The sequence below is a fragment of the Dendrobates tinctorius genome, unplaced genomic scaffold (assembly GCF_039654945.1).
Source record: "Dendrobates tinctorius isolate UK_male_01 unplaced genomic scaffold, ASM3965494v1 ptg000147l, whole genome shotgun sequence".
Classification (NCBI taxonomy): domain Eukaryota; kingdom Metazoa; phylum Chordata; class Amphibia; order Anura; family Dendrobatidae; genus Dendrobates; species Dendrobates tinctorius.
The window spans coordinates 19,383,217-19,405,762 of NW_027361814.1; the positions used below are offsets into that span (position 1 = coordinate 19,383,217).

At 43.8% G+C, this 22,546-nt stretch overlaps 1 protein-coding gene across 2 annotated transcripts in view; it reads left to right on the forward strand.

Annotated features, from left to right (window-relative positions):
• ADGRA1 (adhesion G protein-coupled receptor A1) overlaps positions 1-22,546 on the forward strand; it is a 1,190,508-nt gene that overhangs the window by 295,569 nt on the left and 872,393 nt on the right. For both annotated transcript variants that reach the window (XM_073546510.1, XM_073546511.1), the window contains exons 3-4: positions 4,617-4,688; positions 19,957-20,028. In XM_073546510.1, the coding sequence (XP_073402611.1) occupies positions 4,617-4,688; positions 19,957-20,028 (144 nt within the window). The remainder of the gene's footprint in view (positions 1-4,616; positions 4,689-19,956; positions 20,029-22,546) is intronic.

Consider the following 22,546-nt stretch of genomic DNA (forward strand, 5'->3'; position numbering starts at 1 on the left):
TGCTTCAGGGCAGGCCTGTGGGCGGAGCTTTATGTGGTGCTGTGTTAACATATAGACCTTATGGGCTTCTGACTGGACACTAATCATTCAGTGACCTGCCTCCTATTTTACATAAAGCATATAATATTGGTGACATACTTTTTTTTCTACATCCACTAAAAATGGCGCCGGCAGCAATGCCTGTGCAGTAGCATCTATCTCTTACCAAATAATGACAACACATTGTTGCCTAACCAGTGCTTGGAGTTTATCACAATTTCTTTGTTTTTGTTTGTCCATCCGCTTTTTCAGGACTGACTATAGGTTTTCAATGGGATTGTGATCTGGAGACTTAGCTGGCCATGGACCCAAAATTTCAGTGTTTTGTTGACGGAGCCACTTAGTTACCCATTTTGTCTTGAGACATAGTCTCCATTATCCTGGTAAAAGCATTGTCCATCATCAAATTGCTCCTGGATTGCTGTGAGAAGTTACTCTTGAAGGATAATTAAATCCCATTCTATATGGTAGTGTTCTGAAGCAAATAAATGAGCCCCCTCCATAGATGAAAATCCCCCACACATGAATGTTCTCAGGATGATTAACTGTTGGCAGATACAGGACTCATGGTACAGCTCACCTTTTCTTCTCTGGGCAGTCAGTTTACAGATGTCCCAAATTGCCTGAAGCTGCTTCGTCTGATGGTCTCAGCTGTAAGATCGTGTATCCATCCAAATCTTGGAAGACCCATTTAACAAAAAATAATTTTTCAAAATGGACAACCTCATTGAACTACACCTCTCTTACTATGAAGAAAACATTTCATGTTAATAATGTAATTAATACCTTAATGGCTATGTCTAAAAGGGCTTTAATGATGGGCAATTGTTATTTAGGTTTTTGGATTTTCAACACTTTTTATTTTTTTTTTCATTTGTGTGACTGCATGAAGCTTTGTTTTATGTGGAGGAAATTGGATTATTTTTTGTCTTTTAGGTGACATATGAATTGCTGTATGATTTACATACTGTCATATTTTTTGTGATGGGAATATAGAAAAGGGTTGATTTTTGGCATTGTCACTTAATATGTCCCAAAGTGGTTAAATGTCACATAGTTACACAAGAGAAATGACGCTCTACTTTTTAAGTATTTATGCATATATAATATTTTCTGAAATTCTTACCTTAGTCACAAATTCATTCTGATATTATACATTTAGAGCACTTTTCTTGGGACCAATCAGTAGGCACTAAGTTGTTTTATTATTACTGTCACTTTGGGTCCATCTGTCACAGGCAGTTTGTATTCTGCCAGCATATCTTTAAGTACTTACAGTAATACTTTGATTAACGAGTGCATATACTTACAAGTTTTCCGAGATACGAGCCGTCCCTTGTTTGATTTGTTGTTTTATGATGCGAGCTGAGGTCTGAGTTACAAGGGAAACTGCAGAGCTGTCAATCAGGCTAAGTGGGTGGAGATTCAGAAGCAGCAGGAGGAAGACTACAGAGCTGTCAATCAGGCTAAGTGGGTGGAGATTCAGCAGCAGGGAGGAGGGAGACTGTTGAGCTGTCAATCAGGCTAAGTGGGTGGAGATTCAGAAGCAGCTGGAGGAAGACTACAGAGCTGTCAATCAGGCTAAGTGGGTGGAGATTCAGAAGCAGCAGGAGGAAGACTACAGAGCTGTCAATCAGGCTACGTGGGTGGAGATTCAGCAGCAGGGAGGAGGGAGACTGTTGAGCTGTCAATCAAGCTAGGTGGGTGGAGATTCAGCAGCAGGGAGGAGGGACACTGTAGTGCTGTCAATCAGGCTCGGTGGGTGGAGATTCAGAAGCAGCAGGAGGAATACTACAGAGCTGTCAATCAGGCTACATGGGTGGAGATTAAGCAGCAGGGAGGAGGGACACTGTAGAGCTGTCAATCAGGCTAGGTGGGAGGAGCAACAGTAGAAGTGGCAGGAAGGACACTGAGTAGCTGTCAATCAGGCTATGTGGGTGGAGATTCAACAGCAGGGAGGAGGGACACAGTAAAGCTGCCAATCTGGCTAAGTGGGCAGAGATTGAGTATGAACGTTCACAAAGAATCATACTGCTATTCTGCTATTCTGACATATATTTTCAAAGTAAGTGGTTCAAATGTGAAATCTGGTGATTGATATGATCTATTGTTAAAATAATTGCCTAATGATTACACTGTTATGTTGAGGATTTAATACATTTGCAGTTCCCTAACATAGACAGTGGCACATTTGGAGCTATGCCGTAGTTAGTGTACCAATAAAGTCTTCTGAGCCACTGTGCACCATTATAGCCACAGCAATCACTAACAGAGAAATGTCCAGAATAGAATAATAACCTCTGTAGTTTGTAAAGTTGCACTTTCGTGTACTATTCTAGTGAATGTCGGTTTAGAGTAGCAGATATTCCATTGTGTTTAGGTACAGATTAAACAGATCAAGCAATATGCTGAAAAAAAGAGAATGGACAGCACCTCCAAAAATCATATATTGATCTAATGCCACTAGACAAAAATATATACAGTATAACTGAACATGAGGTTCTTAGTTTAACACTCTGATCAGATTGTATGAAGCCCACTGCCACGTCACGGTGAACCTCTCAGTGGGTCCTAATTTTTGTTGCCTTAAAGTAGCGGCATCATGCACTAACCACTTCCGCAGTGACAGTGCATCAGCATCGCGGACGGCCCGGTGCCTCACAGTGCCCATGCTGCATGACTGAGTTCCCATGACTCCAGACTACACCGCCACACAAGCACAAAACCACAGCAACTATGACTGCCACACAGCACCAACACCAAGAAAGGAGCATTGAAACTCACCTTAGTCAAACTCTCAAATGGGAGCAAAAATAAGCTGGACCCCCTTTGCAGTCTACTCCTAATAAAAATCACAGGTGCCAAATCGGAAGAGTGCAAGTCCAGGAAAAAAAAAAGGACAGGATGCCATATGCTGAAAAAAGAGAATGGATCACACCTCCAAAAATCATACATTGACCTAATGCCGCTAGGCAAAAATATATATAACTGAACATGAGGTTCTTAGTTTAACATTCTGATCAATGAAAGGCAATAAAATTTAGTGCCTTTTTAGAAAACACCAGCGATTGTCTCAACGCTGTGTCTAACATCATGTCCTCACTATATCTGAAACTGAACCTGTCAAAGACCGAACTCCTTGTGTTTCCTCCCTCTACTACTGCACCGATGCCGGACGTTGCTGTTTCTGTGTGTGGTTCCACCATTACTCCCCAGCAACATGCCCGCTGTCTTGGGGTCATACTTGATTCCGAGCTTTCCTTTGCCCTCCACATCCGATCACTGGCTCGCTCTTGTTATCTGCATCTCAAAAACATTTCTAGAATTCGACCTTTTCTTACCTTTGACTCCGCAAAAACTCTTACTGTTTCTCTTATTCATTCTTGTCTGGACTATTGTAACTCTCTTCTAATCGGTCTCCCTCTTACCAAACTTCCCCCGTCTAATCTGTCTTGAATGCTGCAGCCAGGATCATATTCCTCACCAATCGTTACACCTATGCCTCTACCTTGTGCCAGTCATTACACTGGCTACCCATCCACTCCAGAATCCAGTACTTATTACCCTCACCCACAAAGCTCTTCATAGCTCAGCACCACCCTTCATTATCCTCCCTCATTTCAGTATACCACCCGACCCGTGCCCTCCGTTCTGCTGATGACCCGAGGTTAGCATCCTCAATAATCAGAACCTCCTAATCCCGTCTCCAAGACTATACACGTGCTGCGCCAATTCTTTGGAATGCACTTCCCAGGTCAATACGATTAGTCCCCAATCCCTACAATTTTAAGCGTGCCCTGAAAATGCATTTATTCAGACTGGCCTACCGCCTCAACACATTAACCTAACACATTTACCTAACTATCCCTGTGAGGCACAGTCAAAAGTTTTACCATAACCAGGTTCCCCGCACCATGTTCCCACATGCTTTATGCATCTATTAGCCCTCTGTGTCTGTACTGTTACACACTTAACATTATGGCTGGTCCATATAATCAGGGCAAATGTTACCACCCACCTTTCGTGTCTCCCCTTTTTCCTCATAGATTGTAAGCTTGCGAGCAGGTCCCTCATTCCTCTTGGTATCTGTTATGATCTATGTGATTATTGTTATGCTGTAATGTCTATCGTCTGTACAAGTCCCCTCTGAAATGTAAAGTGCTGCGGAATATGTTGGCGCTATAGAAATAAAATTTATTATTATTATTATTATTATAGTGCCCACTGAGAGATTCACCGTGACGTGGCAGTGGGCTTCATACAGTCTAATGAGAGTGAACTATAAACTCGTGTTCAGTTATATATATTTTTGCCTAGTGGCATTAGATTAATGCATGATTTTTTTAGAGGTGAAGTCCATGCTCCTTTTTCAGCATACAGACGAAACAGGCGATGCTTAAGTTCAGAGAGGGACATTGTCATGGCGGCATTGACTCCGATTCATTATTGTTATTTATATTGCTTTTCATATTGAACAGTAATCTTGAAGTTAATGTGAATTGATGCCGATGTTGTTGTTCCTTCTACAATAGCCCATATGCCAATAATTAATTGCTGTGTGTATATTCTATCTCCAGAGATTTGCGGAATAACCTGATTAGCACCATTGAGCCGGGGGCCTTTTATGGACTTTCTGAACTGAGGCGTCTGTAAGTATTAATTCTGTTTGAATTACTTTGCAAATTGTGTTCACATCGATATTCTTACCACAGGGAATGGCAATATGTCACCAAGCAATAACAGCAGATCAGATCCAGGAGCAGGGCAGAAAGTCTTACCGGGTTTTTAAGATATTTGTTGATGTACTACAATGATTGCTTCTCTATGGAACATGTTCAGCCCTTAATTTAAATAATTACTCCGTCCCTACCGGAAATTCAAATATCACTTTAAATCTGTTCCACAAGTCACAGAACAGATGAAGAGCGTAAAAAAAACCTTCATGGATTTATATTAGTCTTACTGAAAAATGGTCAAATGGCTACAGCAACATTGCACCTTGTATTGTTGCTGGAGAGTCTAAAAGAAATTCCATTCACCTTTTAAGGCTATGTACTTACAGAGCTTTTTTTGTGGTGGTGAGAAACTACGGGTTTTCTAGTGTAAACCACTTCAGTAAATGCTCCTTCTTTGGGGAATTTTTTGTTTCCTAAAACATTTTCTGATGCGCATTTGAAATGTTTTTCAAGCGTTTTGCAGAGTTTTTTCCTGAAGCATTTTCTTTGCAGCCTTCTGATTCGATAGAGAATTTTTCATGAGGAGTCATCTTGGTAGCAATGTTCAATTTGGAGAGCAGCGGCTTTCTCCTTGCAATCCTGTCATGCACAACGCTGTTGTTCTGTATCCTGCTGATGGTGGACTCATGGACATTAACATTAGCTAATATAAAAGAGGCCTTTAGTTGCTTATATATCATCTTGGGTTCCTTTGTGACCTTCCAGGTTATGATATATGCATTGCTCTTATGTTTGTGGAAAACTCCTGGGGAGGGTAATAATGGTCTTGAATTTCCTCTAATTGAACTCAATCTGTCTGGCTGTAGATTGGTGTAGTCCAAACTCTTTAGAGATGGTTTCATAACATTTTCTAGCCTGATGAGCATCAATAATTCTTCTTTGGAGATCCTCAGTAGTTATCTTTGTTTGTGCAATGATACCATTCCATAAACTTGTGTTGTGAGGATCAGACTTTGATAGACTCCTGCTCTTCAAATAAAATAGGTCACCCACTTACACCTAATTGTCATTCCAGAATATCCCTTAGGTCTTCTTCATGTTGTTCAGTCTAACCTGAATAAAAAAGCAACCAAGTTTTTGTGATAATTGTTGAAGTATACAACAGTTGCTGCTTCATACTGTAGAGGGACTGTATCAAGCAGAAAGATGTCACCGTGTTAATTGTCAGAGCATATTAATGCTGTACATTTGGGACCTCTTTGGTTTGCTTATGTCTGTTTTTCTCCTGTAATTCTCCTTGTTGTGAGGATGCAGATAATGGGTGCTTTATGTCCTAAGTAAAACAGTTTATTCTCCCACAATATCTGACTGCTAATGATTCTGCTGAAAGCAGAAATCTGTATCTATCCTCTCCAGCCCATTAGATATGGACTACACCAGGAAATCAAAGACAATCGATAAAATCAGCCCTCAAATTAACTCCAATAGATACTTCTAGAGTTGAGCGAAACGGGTCGAAAAATTTCAAAAGTCGCCGACTTTTGGCAAAGTCGGGTTTCATGAAACGAAACCCGACCCTAGGATGAGGTCGGCCATGAGGACGGCGACTTACGCGCCAAAGTCGCGTTTCAAAAGTTTGTTTTGCGCTCTTTTTCAGCCAATCAGGATCCACGGACACTGTGGGCAACGTGATGACAAAGGCAGGGGTCACCACCATCTTTCAGAAGGGCATGCAAGTGATTGGCTTGCTTTGGTGGGCGTCACAGGAGTTATAAAAGGGCGTGCACGCCGACCGCCATCTTACTTCTGCCGATCTTAGCATAGGGAGAGGTTGCTGCTGCTGATTCTGTAGGGAGAGCGTTAGGCAGGGAAGAAGAAAAAAAAACTGATTCTGCTGCTAGCGATTTTGCCTGTACAACACACCAGTCACTGTGTGTGCAGTGCAAGGGGAGGCTATATTGTGGTGGATCAGCGGTGTTGGTTGTTAGGCTGCCTTCTAAGGCTTCCTGACAGCTGCATTGCTGTTTACCCACTGCTCTGCAAACTGCTTTTTTAAAAGCAATCCCAATTTTTTTTTTGTCCTGCTGAGGTACTGAGCGTGCATTTTTTCACACCATACAGCGGTGTACGCTCCTCACACAGTACCGTGTAACGGCTGTTATCACAGCCACAGTGAAGCTATCTGTGTGTCACTCTGTGAGAATAAGTCGAGGACATGTTCGACCTGCACCTACTAGTTTTGTCTAGCTTTCAAACAGTTAAATATATTTGCTGTTTGATCACATTCAAAACTATAGAGACAGCGTGTGTCAGTCCGTATACTTAAAAAACACGGAGCTTGACAATTTTACGCACACCGGACAGCCGTGTACGTGCACGCTCCTCTCAGTACCGTGTAACGGCTGTTATCACGGCCACAGTGAAGCTATCTGTGTGTCACTGTGGAAGGATAAGTGGAGGACTTGTTCCGTTCTTACAGACCTACACTCTAGGGAGATTCCTATTCTGCCCAATTCTACATACACTTTGTAGTTTGTGATACATTAGCCAATTTCTGGCTGTGACATAGCGCTCTGATATTCAGTGGGCCTCACACAATCCAAAAGTGTCCAGTGTCCACTAGTGTGTGCAGAAATTCAAAATCTCCCTTATCCTGTAGTCACTTTTTTCACACCTGTGCCATCGAGCCTGTGACATAGCGCTCTGATATTCAGTGGGCCTCACACAATCCAAAAGTGTCCAGTGTCCACTAGTGTGTGCAGTAATTCAAAATCTCCCTTATCCTGTAGTCACTTTTTTCACACCTGTGCCATCGAGCCTGTGACATAGCGCTCTGATATTCAGTGGGCCTCACACAATCCAAAAGTGTCCAGTGTCCACTAGTGTGTGCAGAAATTCAAAATCTCCCTTATCCTGTAGTCACTTTTTTCACACCTGTGCCATCGAGCCTGTGACATAGCGCTCTGATATTCAGTGGGCCTCACACAATCCAAAAGTGTCCAGTGTCCACTAGTGTGTGCAGAAATTCAAAATCTCTGTGATCCTGTAGTCACTTTTTTCACACCTGTGCCATCGAGCCTGTGACATAGCGCTCTGATATTCAGTGGGCCTCACACAATCCAAAAGTGTCCAGTGTCCACTAGTGTGTGCAGAAATTCAAAATCTCCCTTAACCTGTAGTCACTTTTTTCACACCTGTGCCATCGAGCCTGTGACATAGCGCTCTGATATTCAGTGGGCCTCACACAATCCATAAGTGTCCAGTGTCCACAAGTGTGTGCAGAAATTCAAAATCTCTGTGATCCTGTAGTCACTTTTTTCACACCTGTGCCATCGAGCCTGTGACATAGCGCTCTGATATTCAGTGGGCCTCACACAATCCAAAAGTGTCCAGTGTCCACTAGTGTGTGCAGAAATTCAAAATCTCCCTTATCCTGTAGTCACTTTTTTCACACCTGTGCCATCGAGCCTGTGACATAGCGCTCTGATATTCTGTGGGCCTCACACAATCCAAAAGTGTCCAGTGTCCACTAGTGTGTGCAGAAATTCAAAATCTCCCTTATCCTGTAGTCACTTTTTTCACACCTGTGCCATCGAGCCTGTGACATAGCGCTCTGATATTCAGTGGGCCTCACACAATCCAAAAGTGTCCAGTGTCCACTAGTGTGTGCAGTAATTCAAAATCTCCCTTATCCTGTAGTCACTTTTTTCACACCTGTGCCATCGAGCCTGTGACATAGCGCTCTGATATTCAGTGGGCCTCACACAATCCAAAAGTGTCCAGGGTCCACTAGTGTGTGCAGAAATTCAAAATCTCCCTTATCCTGTAGTCACTTTTTTCACACCTGTGCCATCGAGCCTGTGACATAGCGCTCTGATATTCAGTGGGCCTCACACAATCCAAAAGTGTCCAGTGTCCACTAGTGTGTGCAGAAATTCAAAATCTCTGTGATCCTGTAGTCACTATTTTCACACCTGTGCCATCGAGCCTGTGACATAGCGCTCTGATATTCAGTGGGCCTCACACAATCCAAAAGTGTCCAGTGTCCACTAGTGTGTGCAGAAATTCAAAATCTCCCTTAACCTGTAGTCACTTTTTTCACACCTGTGCCATCGAGCCTGTGACATAGCGCTCTGATATTCAGTGGGCCTCACACAATCCATAAGTGTCCAGTGTCCACAAGTGTGTGCAGAAATTCAAAATCTCTGTGATCCTGTAGTCACTTTTTTCACACCTGTGCCATCGAGCCTGTGACATAGCGCTCTGATATTCAGTGGGCCTCACACAATCCAAAAGTGTCCAGTGTCCACTAGTGTGTGCAGAAATTCAAAATCTCCCTTATCCTGTAGTCACTTTTTTCACACCTGTGCCATCGAGCCTGTGACATAGCGCTCTGATATTCTGTGGGCCTCACACAATCCAAAAGTGTCCAGTGTCCACTAGTGTGTGCAGAAATTCAAAATCTCCCTTATCCTGTAGTCACTTTTTTCACACCTGTGCCATCGACCCTGTGACATGGCGCTGTGATATTCAGTGGGCCTCACACAATCCATAAGTGTCCAGTGTCCACAAGTGTGTGCAGAAATTCAAAATCTCCCCTGTCCTATAGACACCTTGTACCTTGTTTTACATTACTATATAGTTTGTTGGATTTTGTCTACATTTCTACAAAAAATGAGGAAGGCTGGTGGAAGAGGCCGTGGAATTGGGCAGGGGTTGGCAGCTGGTAATGATGGTGTTGGTGGTGGATCTGATGGTAGTGGCAAGAGCAAAATAGGACCGAATGCAGGAGGTGTTGAGCCTGCGTCATCGTCTGGATCCATAAGGCTTCGAAGGCTTAGTTTTCTAGGAGTTGGCAAACCGCTTTTAAAGCAAGAGCATCAGGAAAAAGTTTTGTCTTACATTGCTGACTCAGCCTCCAGCTCTATCGCCTCCTCTTCTGAAGTTGTAAAAAGTAAAAGCACTGAGTCGTCATTGGAGGCTCATGTTCATGAACCACACCTTTCCTTGTGTCCTTCACCCCAACCAAGATTGAAGGATGATGCAGGCCATACTACTGATTACTCCATGGAGCTGTTTTCACATACCATGCCTGGATTATCAAGTGAAATGGTGAATTACCCAGGCCAAGATGAATCTGACATGGAGTGCACTGATGCACAGCCGCTGATAGATGATTCTGCTGGTACATTCACTCAGAGCACTACATTGTCCTCGCAGTGTACAGAGCCAGATTCTGACCCTGATGAGACTCAGGTGCCCCTTCCCGCACACTATACCACCATACACGGTGACACAGAGGAAGGTGCACATGACATTGAAGAGGAGGTGATGGATGACCCAGTTGTTGACCCAGATTGGCATCCATTGGGGGAAGAGGGTGCTGCTTCCAATAGCTCAGATGAGGAGCATCCACAGCAGACATCGACATCGCAACAGCTGTTATCTGGCAGGCCCGGAGCACTCCAAAGACAGGTTCCAAAAATCAAAAGAGTTGCTGGACAGCTTGTCCAGAGGGTCAAAAGATCACAGCGTGCTAGGCCGCAAAATGTCTGCCAAAGTAGGAAGAGTGCAGTGTGGCACTTTTTTTAACAAAATCCTCATGATCAGGCCAAGGTTATCTGTAAGAAGTGCGCAAAGACCTTTAGCCGAGGGAAAAATCTGAAAAATTTGAATACCAGTTGCATGCTTAGACATTTAACCAGCATGCACTTGCAAGCGTGGACACAACACCAAACCTCAAGTGCCACATGTGCAACTGATCACAAAGAAGGTAGTCAGCAACGCTACATTGTTTCCCCCACTGTAAGCCCACCGGATAGCACAGCAGCAAATGTTGAGGTGTCGTTGCAAGGCCACAGCAGTCAGGGAATCCCACTGTTATATCAACGAAATACTGAATCTAGGCCATCAGAAAGAACACCAACTCCATCACCATCATCAACCCTCTCTCAGTCCGCCCTGTCCACCGCTACTTCCACCATATGCAGCTCTCAAGTCCAGCTCACCCTCCCAGACACTATGAGTAGGTCAAGAAAGTACTCAGTCTCTCATCCGCGTACACTGGGTTTGAACACCCACATTGCCAAACTAATCTCGTTTGAGATGATGCCCTATCGGTTGGTGGAAAGCGCAGCTTTCCGCGAACTCATGGCCTATGTAGTACCACGCTATGACCTACCCAGTCGCCACTTCTTCTCTCGCAAAGCCATCCCAGCCCTCCTCCATCATGTAAAAGACCGCATTGTCCATGCACTCAAGCAGTCAGTGAGTGGAAAGGTGCACCTCACAACTGATGCATGGTCCAGTCGGCATGGCCAGGGCCGTTACGTGTCCATCACTGCGCACTGGGTTAATGTGGTGGATGCAGGGTCCACAGCGGACAGCGGTGGTGGGACAGTGCTGCCTAGCCCACGGTATAGGAAACAGTTGGCTGTAGGCGTTCGACCCTCCTCCTCCTCCTCTTCCTCCAGAAGCGAAAGCTCGTCCACAGAGCGCAATCGTACGTGCACTCCATCTGCAGCTGCCACTGTTGCACATGAGGTGTCCCCCTATCGAGCAGCTAGTGGAAAGCATCAGCAGGCTGTATTGCAGATGATGTGTTTGGGCGACAGACACACCGCCGAGGTGCTGGCCAAGTACTTGAAGCGACAAACTGAGTCATGGCTGGGCAGTGTACATCTTGAGGCAGGCAAGGTAGCTGGTGATAACGGCCGTAATTTTGTGGCAGCCATAGCCCTTTCAAAACTCAGCCACATACCTTGCTTGGCTCACACCTTGAACCTGGTGGTGCAGTGCTTCCTCAAAAATTATCCGGCGTTAACAGCCCTGTTCCAGAAGGTGCGAAGACTGTGCGCGCACATCTGCCGGTCGCCTGTACACTCCGTTCGTATGCAGAAGCTGCAGCGATTGCTCCACCTTCCCAACCACCGCCTCATTATCGACATTGCAACAAGGTGGAACTCCACCCTGCACATGGTGGAGCGGCTGTGCGAGCAGAGGCAGGCGATAATGCATTTTGTGGGAGGATACACGGCCAGACACTTTGAGAGCAGACATGGAGTTGACAGGTGTGCAGTGGTCGAAGCTGAAAGACCTCTGTAAAGTCCTTCAGTGTTTTGAGGAATGCACACGGCTGGTAAGCGCAGACAACGCCATCCTAAGCATGAGCATCCCACTTATGCGTCTGCTCATGCAAACTTTGACGCACCTTAAGGAGCAGGCGTCTGCAGCCAATGTTGCTGAGGAGGAAGAGGAGGAGGGAATCCTTGATGACATTCAGCCATTGTCTGCTCAGGGACCTCTCCTGGACGAGGTGGAGGAGGAAGAGGAGGAGGATGATGATGGGGATGATTACTTAGGGGAGGAGGATGCATCTCATGGGGCAAGTGAAAATGTTGGCGTGGCAAGGTCTGGTACAGGGTTTGTGCGTGACTGGAGGAATGTGGATTTGCCAGAAAGTGCTCCTCCAGCCAGCACTCGCAGTGCATCATTGACACCGGGAACATTGGCCCACATGTCAGATTATGCCTTGCAGATCCTAAAAAGGGACCCCCGCATTGCCAAAATGATGAACGATGACGACTACTGGTTGGCCAGCATCCTGGATCCACGCTATAAAGGCAAATTACAAAACATCATGCCACAGGAGAACCTTGACCTAATATTGGCTAATAAACAAGCAACTCTGGTAAATCGGTTGCTTGAGGCATTCCCAGCACACAGCAGCGGTGATGGTTCTTACACGAGCCGTACGGGCCGGGGGCAGCTTGGCAGAGGTGTTCATGGTGCACACAGCAGAAGTGGTGTTGGAGACAGGGGTTTCATGACAATGTTGTGGACTGATTTTTCAAGTACCGCTCACACAACTGGTAATACTGCATCGATGGAAAGTGACAGGAGACAGCAGTTGTCAACTATAGTTACAAACTACTTTTCCTCCCATATCGATGTTCTCCCACACAGGTCATTCCCCTTTGACAATTGGGTCGCTAAACTGGACACCTGGCCTGAATTGGCACAATATGCCTTACAGGAGCTCGCTTGCCCAGCTGCAAGTGTGCTATCGGAAAGAGTCTTCAGTGCAGCTGGATCAATCCTGACAGAAAAAAGGACCCGTCTGTCAACCCAAAATGTGGATGATCTAACCTTCATTAAAATGACAGAAAAATGGCTTGCTTTGGTCCACCTCTTCCTGGGACTTGACCTATTTCGCCTTTTGCATCAGCTGAATGTCCAACATCAACATATGCCACTTTCTAAAACTCCCTAACTGTGCTGCCTCCCCCCCCATGGCCGGGGTCACCACCTAGCGCACGACACCGTGCGAGTCCCGTTGCCCTGGACAGGTGGGTAGGCCGACTCTTGGGCGCGGGCACTGGCACAGGGTCCCTCATAGTGCAATAAAGTGTCTCTGATGGTGGTGGTGCACACCCGCCGTCAGACACACCGCCGTACTATGAGGGGCCCAGTGCCAGTACCGACGCCCACGAGTGGGCCCCCCTTGCTTGGGCAGGGCCCCAGCATTTGCAATCTTTACCTCTCTCTGCTCCTCCGCTGTGTAGTCTGGGCCGTCAAATCCATACTGTGCCTGACACCGTCTGAGCCTGCCTCCTGATGTATAGACATATATTTTGAATGTGTATGCTATCCATACATGTTATCCGGGGATACGGTACCCTTTCTAACCTTTGTGCAATCATGTGCAATCCATACTGGGCCTAACACCGTCTGAGCCTGCCTCCTGATGTATAGACATATATTTTTAATGTGTACGCTATCCATACATGTTATCCGGGGATACGGTACCCTTTCTCACCTTTGTGCAATCACGTGCAATCCATACTGAGCCTAACACCGTCTGAGCCTGCCTCCTGATGTATAGACATATATTTTGAATGTGTACGCTATCCATACATGTTATCCGGGGATACGGTACCCTTTCTCACCTTTGTGCAATCAAGTGCAATCCATACTGGGCCTAACACCATCTGAGCCTGCCTCCTGATGTATAGACATATATTTTGAATGTGTACGCTATCCATACATGTTACCCGGGGGATACGGTACCCTTTCTCACCTTTGTGCAATCACGTGCAAGCCATACTGGGTCTAACACTGTCTGAACCTGCCTCCTGATGTATAGACATATATTTTGAATGTGTACGCTATCCATACATGTTATCCGGGGATACGGTACCCTTTCTCACCTTTGTGCAATCACGTGCAAGCCATACTGGGCCTAACACCGTCTGAGCCTTCCTCCTGATGTATAAACATATATTTTGAATGTGTACGCTATCCATACATGTTATCCGGGGATACGGTACCCTTTCTCACCTTTGTGCAATCACGTGCAATCCATACTGGGCCTAACACCGTCTGAGCCTGCCTCCTGATGTATAGACATATATTTTGAATGTGTATGCTATCCATACATGTTATCCGGGGATACGGTACCCTTTCTCACCTTTGTGCAATCACGTGCAATCCATACTGGGCCTAACACCGTCTGAGCCTGCCTCCTGATGTATAGACATATATTTTGAATGTGTACGCTATCCATACATGTTATCCGGGGATACAGTACCCTTTCTCACCTTTGTGCAATCACGTGTAATCCATACTGGGCGTGAGAACGGCTGGCGAGCTGTTAAGCAAGCTACAGCACCTGTGGTTTGCACACGTAAGTTTTTCATTTTTTCAGGAATGACGGTTAGGCCTAATTCCGGAACTGCGGTTGACCTGCACTTACTGGGAAATCATCGTTCGCGGGTAATAATTGTAATCAGTGATCCCCATCACTAACGTTGTTCAGCGGGTTATCTGCACCTGTAAGCGACAAACGCTGGCCTTTTCAGTGTAGCGCACATGCAGCCACGGACATGTAAGGGCATGACACACCAGTTATTGGCCAATCTCATGTGCCAGAGCCTCACGTGTCCCTCTAGTAAGCCGGACTCGGACCGCGGGGCATGACGGAGTCTCGTTCGTTAACGGAATTAAGCTTGCAATGTGTGCATCTTTTCTGTAGCTGGCATGGTTGAGGTTTCCCAGGTGGAGTTGAATTTAACCGTAGGCTCCACTCCTGGTGGTGCCCTTCTGGACATTGCTTTAAGGTTCAGCTTTGCAACCATACTGCCCACGTAAAACAAACACTTTGCCTTCATGAACGCTGTTTGGAGGGTCATGACTCGTGGGAATAACGCCGCCCAATCAGTTAACCTGCTAGCAAGCTCCTTCGTTGCTCCCAAGCATGATATCACACTCCCTAGGAGGAAGGTAATGCCACTGTGGCGACCGTACTCCTGGGGGCGACACAAGTGCACTGATGCCCAGCCACTGCTCGATGAATCTGCTGGTACATTGACCCAGACCACTACATTCCCCTCGCACGCTACACGGCCTGAATCTGACCCTGATGAAACTCAGGTTACCCTTCCCATATACAGTTTCATCTTACACGGTGACAAAGAGGAAGCTGCAGATGAAAGTGCAGGTTCGGCCCACCCACCATCAGACACACCACCGTACCATCAGGGGCCCTGTGCCAGTGCCGTCGCCAACGAGTGGGCCCCCCTGCTTGCTCAGGATCACAGCACTTGCAAGGTTGAAATACTGTGCAGTGAGATGGAAGATGGGGACGACGAGGAGTCCAGACTAGTACAGGGATTCCCTAGCGAGGAGACTTATTTGATTGTTTTCAATGTTGGGACAGCAATTTTTGGGGAGCACTATACTCTGGAGAATGATAGATGGGGCCCACCATACACTGGAACATTCCAAAGGTGGACATCAGACACTGGAGCAGCATTTACAGGGCCCATTATACACTAGAGCATTAGAAATGGGGCCCATTATGTTTGGAGCATTATTTGGGCCCATAAGACAGTGGAGCTTCATCCATGGGGACCAACATATACTGTAGCATTATGTGGAGCTCATCATATACTGTTTCAAACATTATATGGGACCAATGATTCTGTATGGAGAAATAGATGGGCCTCGTCATGAGATGTAAAAGGTGAAGTATTTTTCATTGTACTATACCGCTATTTCTCTGCCGTATCGGAGCATGATGAGTTGTGGTATGTGTTAAAGGGGCGCTCTTTCGCCCAGGGCACATGAAAACCTGGAGCCAGCCCTACCCCCCCACAACTTTAGCCAAATAACCCCCATTTTTCAGTGCGTAACTTGTATTATGAAGTTAATTAAGGTTGACAAGCTTAAGTAAGAAGAATTGATGCTTTTGGCATTCAAATGGGCACTGTAGGTGTGTTTCCTGTCCTCCTCTCACTGCCGACTTTTATTCCCCATTGACTTACATTGGGTTTCGTGTTTCGGGACGACCCCGACTTTTCCCTATAATCGGCCGATCTTGCTCGACCCGACTTTTGGAAAAGTCGGGTTTCACGAAACAAAACTCGACCCTAAAAACCAAAAGTCGCTCAACTCTAGATACTTCAACATAGAATATGAAGTTAAAGGGCCTGGTCTTAAGCTACAAGTCTGAAGTCACTCTATGTGACTACAAACCTGTGAGTCTTCACAATGCGGGCCAGGAGTGCTTTGCTAATTCTCCAGTGCTAGCAACGCCAGTGACTGCAAATATGCGAAATTGCATACTCCAGGTCACATTCCGAGCAGACTGTTTCTGACCTCACTCAACACCCTTGGATTTAGTGAGCCCATCAAGTCAAAATATGGCCGGAAGTATGCATACTGCATACTTGTGGTCAGATGAGGTGTGCTCCTGATGCCGGCACTAGAGAATCTTCACAGTGTGTGTGGTGTGAAGATTCGCAAGTCTGCAGTCAAATAGAGTGACTGAAGACTAGTAGCTCAAGACTGGACAACCCCTTTATACAATATTTACATCTCAATGCTATCCAAGTTTGTAAAATAAGAAAAAGCCTTATCCAAGCTGAAACTTGACGGAGAGAGAGTTTAATAGGATTTACTGGAGTTGAGTACTTCTGGCGCCGCATCTATCATTTCATCAAGAGAGCAATCCGAGAACCAACGAGCATGACTGTGTATTTGTAGAGATTATTGTATATCAGTCGCTTACATGTGTTCAATCTGTTTATATGTTTTCCAGCCATTAAACAGGAGACTGAACAGTCATTCAGGTTTAATTGTTCGGAGAGCACAGTTTGTTCTCGCTTCTGAAATACTGTAGGCGAAGCCGCCGAGATCTATAGGTTTTCGTATATCCTCATAAGCAAACACGTGCGCTGCTGTTACAAGTGGCAGGCAGCTGGGATGCAAATTAGGCAGTAATTTCACATTAAAGTTGATTTATCCTTTTGCTAAAGAAGTAGTCATTAAAACTCTTCGGTCCAGGTTGCTAAAAATGAGAGAAAGCTAAAAACACATTAAAATGTTACAACCCGTATTTGACACTCAAAATTTGCTTAAATCTACCTTGCAAATACAACCATAATTGTGACTATATATTTCCCCATGTATGATCGCAATACCTGGGGCCCTGTGTTTTGCAGACGCTGCCCTCCTGTCTGTCTGATCGTCCATTCTCATCTTCTCCAAACTGGTCACTGCAGAAGCAAATGAAACGCTGTGGAAAGTCTGAACCATGCGTCCCCTGCCTGTTCTCTGCCACATGATAAGCTCAGCACCATCGCCATTGGAGCTTGTCTATCCTACCCCAATAGAAATGAAGGGGAGACATGTTTCAAATTTTTCACTCTTATTTTGGAGAAAAATGTAGGCCTCCATTACAAGTTTGTATAAAATAAGGAAAAAAACAGTACCGGTGTCATCAGTGTTTTGGATTAGCATGTCATTCATTTGTTTTTCTGGTAGGACAAAAGAACAAAAGAAAAATAAAATAAAAAGTTTCTCCTATACTTTGCAATGTTAACCCCTTTATAACGGAACCCTTTTTCATTTTTATGCTTCTGTTTTTCGCTCCCCTTATTCCTAGAGCCATAACTTTTTTTTACTTTTCCATCGATATGGCCATGTGAGGGCTTGTTTTTTGCAGGACAAGTTGTACTTTTGAACAACACCATTGGTTTTACCCTATCGTGTACTCAAAAACAGGAAAAAAATTCCAAGTGCGGTGAAACGCCAAGAAAAGTGCAGTTCCACAACTGTTTTTTGGAATTTTCTTTTCCATGTTCACCACATGCTAAAACTGTCCTGTCAATATGATTTTCCAGGTCATTATGAGTTCATAGACACCAAACATGTATAGGTTGCTTTTTACTTAAGTGGTCAAACAAAAATACAATATTTGCAAAAAAAAAAATTGGTGTCATTTTCCAATACCCATAGCGTCTCCATTTTTTGTGATCTCGGGTTGGGTGAGAGGCCTATTTTTTGCGTGCCTAATTGACGTTTTTAATTTTTACTCTTTTGATGTGGGTTCGATCTTTTGATCGCCCGTTATTGCATTTTAATGCCATGTTGCGGCGACCCAAAAAATGTATTTTTGGTGATTCGACTTTTTTTTTTTACCACATCAGAGGTCATTCGCGCAATGCATCCCTGGGAATGGAAGTTGCCGCCAGCGCCAATGAGGTACCCAGGAATATGGTACCCAGGGCATGGAGGAGCAGACCCTGCGTACCATCCGCACATGAAACGCTCACTTTTCGCATGGTGGGCATAGCCACATGCATAAAGTGAGCATTTCAATGCAATCCTATGGCAGCGGAATCGCTGCGATTCTGCAGAATTAATGGACATGCTATTTACCTTCAGATTATCCCAATATCTGCAATTAAATAGAGCTTTTGGCATGACAGGTTCCCTTGAAGCAGTTTGACACTGTCAGGACTGATTGATAGTTGAGACACACCCCATTGACATGGGAAATGATGACACCTAGGATACCATTCTTATTAGCCAACCAGAGGAGCAAAACGACCACCGATTTAATAGCCTGTTTACACTCTCTTCAGATATGCACTAAATGATCTGTAATTGCTCCTTCAGAATACATAGGCAGCCATTGTTCTACAGCAGGGGTGGGGAATCTTTTTTCTGCCAAGGGCCATTTGGATATTTATACCATCCTTCGGGGGCTGTACAAACTCCGCCCACAAAGTACATCCTGACTCTGGCACTGGTTTCATGACTTAATCTTTCATTGCATGCCCTTCAATGTTCAGTAGTGAACACTGCGTGTGTGTGCTAACAGAGCAAGGAGAAATTGAGCTTGTGGCAAACAAAATACAGCTCCCTGCCCAAGAATGCTGTCCCTGAGAATCTGCTCGGGGGCCTGATAAAAAGTCATCGAGGGCTGTAAATGGCCCTGGGGCCTGAGATTCCCCACCCCTGGTCTACAGTCTCTGTTTACATTAGACAATGCACTGCCAAGACCAACAATTTTTTTTTAATGCAAGCTAAAAGATCCTTTCATCCAACGAACGAACATTTTACTCATTCCTTTGGTGATTGGCAGACTGTTTAAAAGGTAAGAGTATCGTGAAATGATTGTTCCTTGGAACACTCATTCACAATAATTGTGCCATGTACTTGCACCTTTAGAATCAATCCCATACTGTTCCAGGAGAAACAGCAAAAGAACAGCGTAGCGTAGATTAATATGAGTTGTCATTTAATTTTGTAATACAAGTATTTACCCCCTGAGGAAGTGAATCAAAACATGCGAAACATGCATTGAGGAATATGTTTCTGTGGTAACCTTGCATAATGCATCAAATTATGGGTAAAATCATTTTTCTACATACATATGAATGGGTACATGTACCTTGTATGTTTATATGTATACAATGCACTGTAGGTTCTCACAATTGTATCTATCATTTGAAATTCTATACAATTTACAACTACATCTATTGTACCTATTTTACAATACTATATGCAGTGCTCTGTTGCCAATGTTGTGGTTTTTGCTGTCTCTTATGTTATTTGTTTTTTTAAGTACTGTTTTACACAGGTATATCTAATAAAATTATGTAAATTTTTAGCGAGACATGTCAGGAGGGTTCTAAAAAGTGGTTACAAATCAGATCTTGGTCATAAGGGCTGCAAGGATACAATACTGAATGTAATAATTGCATTCTTGCTTTGAAGTGAATGGACCTGAGATGCTATACTTTACACAAACTATAGACCAGAGGGGCGCTATTTACAGAAGGAATCAACCTTTTTTTAATCTCTTTCAATGAATGGAACCATCTAGATAGTCTGTATACCCGACAATTTAGATCAAGGATTTAATCTAAACTTATTCATTTTTTTTTTACAGAGATTTATCCAATAACCGTATCGGTTGTCTGTCATATGAAATGTTCATTGGACTCAGCAGTCTCCACAAACTGTACGTGTATGGCTTGTTTGCAAAATGCTGTCAAATATGATAATTTGTAATTTGATAATTTTTAAGTTAAAAGGAAATAGAATGCAAATATTGAAATTAATATTTTATAAGGTCATTAATCAGCTCAGAAGATAATTAAGGAGAAAAAAAAGAGAAAAAGCTCAAATTTGAGCTTAACTTTCTTGTTCAGGAGAACACAAGAAAGACTTGCATTAGAAAGCCAGCTTTTAGAAATGAGACTGAACTGCGTCAAGCAGCTTGCAAAGCATTAGAATATGGGAAAGCTGCAGAAAAAAGGCACATTAAAATGATACATTTAAAACAATTTATGGATTTTTTTCATACAAATTTTTTTTTTCTTATGAATCGTGCAATGCAATTTACAAAAGGATAAAGTTTGTTGCATAGTCGCTTAATAATTGTAATAAAATGAATGAGGAGTCACAAAAAAACTATGGGTTACATGTTAATAGACTGTAAAGTTTCATCCACTAGTAGAGGATAAACCAACATATTTATTATCTTTATTCCACAATATTTTCAAGGTAAGGAACCTTTCTACACTCCTCACTTTTTGTTGCTGCAATAGCTGAGATCAGAGATAACTCAGATTCTAAATGTTTAATCCCTTAGATGCTGAAAATTTAGCACCGGCATCTAAGGGGTTTGACATAATGACTGGAAACCACAGGTCTAATTTAGTCCCAAAGATCTGTGATTATTAAACAACAATAAAAAAACACACAAAATTAATATCTCTGCAACCATAATGACTCCATATTATAAAAGGAATACATATCCCATATGGTGAAGTAGTATAGAAAAAATAATAAGCTACTAAAAAAATACAAAAGTTGCTGGATTTTGCTTACTGCTTCCAAAAACATGGAAAAAGGAGTGATCAAAAAATTGAATGCTGAAATTAAAACTACTGCTCGTCTCAAAAGAAACAAAGATCAAATAGCTCAATCCAAAGCAAATGCTAATTCCTTGAAAAAAGCAAGTATATAAATGTAAAGGTTTTTTTGTCTTATGCAAAAAAAAAAGCAAACGCCAACAGGCTATTAACAGATCTGATGACAGAGTCTTACTATGAGTCTTCACACCAGTATTATCAGAAGGTGGATCACACCGGCAGTGTTTACTGATTACAAGGTCCACACACTTAGGCCCCAATTCAAAATGGTGTTTACTACAGATTTCAGGTGAAAAATTTTTTGGTGTTTTCACGCTAGTTAAGGGCATCTCTGCAAAAGTGGGCAGGGTTGAGGAGGAGCTGGGACAAATTTATTAAAAGTGGTTGTGTTCCTTATGGCGGACAGAAGCAACATTTCTGTTGAGATACACTGAGGCGCATGCCACTGATAACATGCGTCTAGTTTATTAACTGGCGTACGCCTTTTAATACATTTGCTGGCATACCCCTAATCAGGGTTGGTGTAGTAAATGCCATTCATAATGAATCAGGGCCTAAGTATTAGACTGTTTGCACTGAGTATATACAGTGGGTACTGAAAGTATTCAGACCCTTTTAAATTATTCACTCTTTGTTTCATTGCAGTCATTTGGTATATTCAAAAATGTTCATTTTTTCACATTGATGTACACTCTGCACCCCATCATGACTGAAAAAAACAGAAATGTAGAAATTTTTGCAAATGTAATAAAAAAGAAAAACTGAAATATCACATGGTCATAAGTATTCAGACCCTTTGCTCAGACACTCATATGTAAGTCACATGCTGTCCATCTCCCTGTGATCCTCCTTGAGATGGTTCTACTTCTTTATTGGAGGCCAGCTGTGTTTAATTAAACTGATAGGACTTGATTTGGAAAGGCACACACCTGTCTATATAAGACCTCACAGCTCACAGTGCATGTCAGACCAAATGGGAATCATGAGGTCAAAGGAACTGGCCAAGGAGCTCAGAGACAGAATTGTGGAAAGGCACAAATTTGGCCAAGGTTACAACAGAATTTCTGCAGTACTCATGGTTCCTAAGAGCACAGTGGCCTCCATAATCCTTAAATGGAAGAAGTTTGGGACCACCAAAAGTCTTCTTAGACCTGGCCGTCCAGCCAAACTGAGCAGTCAGGGGAGAAGAGCCTTGGTGAGAGAGGTAAAGAATAACCCCAAGATGACTGTGGCTGAGCTCTAGATTGTCTGGTCTGATGAGACTAAGATAGAACTTTTTGGTGATAATTCTAAGCGGTATGTGTGGAGGAAACCAGGCACTGCTCATCATCTGCCCAATGCAATCCCAACAGTGAAACATGGTTGTGGCAGCATCATGCTATGGGGGTGTTTTTCAGCTGCAGGGACAGGACAACTGGTTGTCATTGAAGGAAACATGAATGCGGCCAAGTACAGAGGTATCCTGGATGAAAACCTCTTCCAGAGTGCTCAGGACCTCAGACTTGGCGGAAGGTTCACCTTCCAACAAGACAATGACTTTAAGCACACAGCTAAAATAACAAAGGAGTGGCTTCAGAATAACTCTGTGACCATTCTTGACTG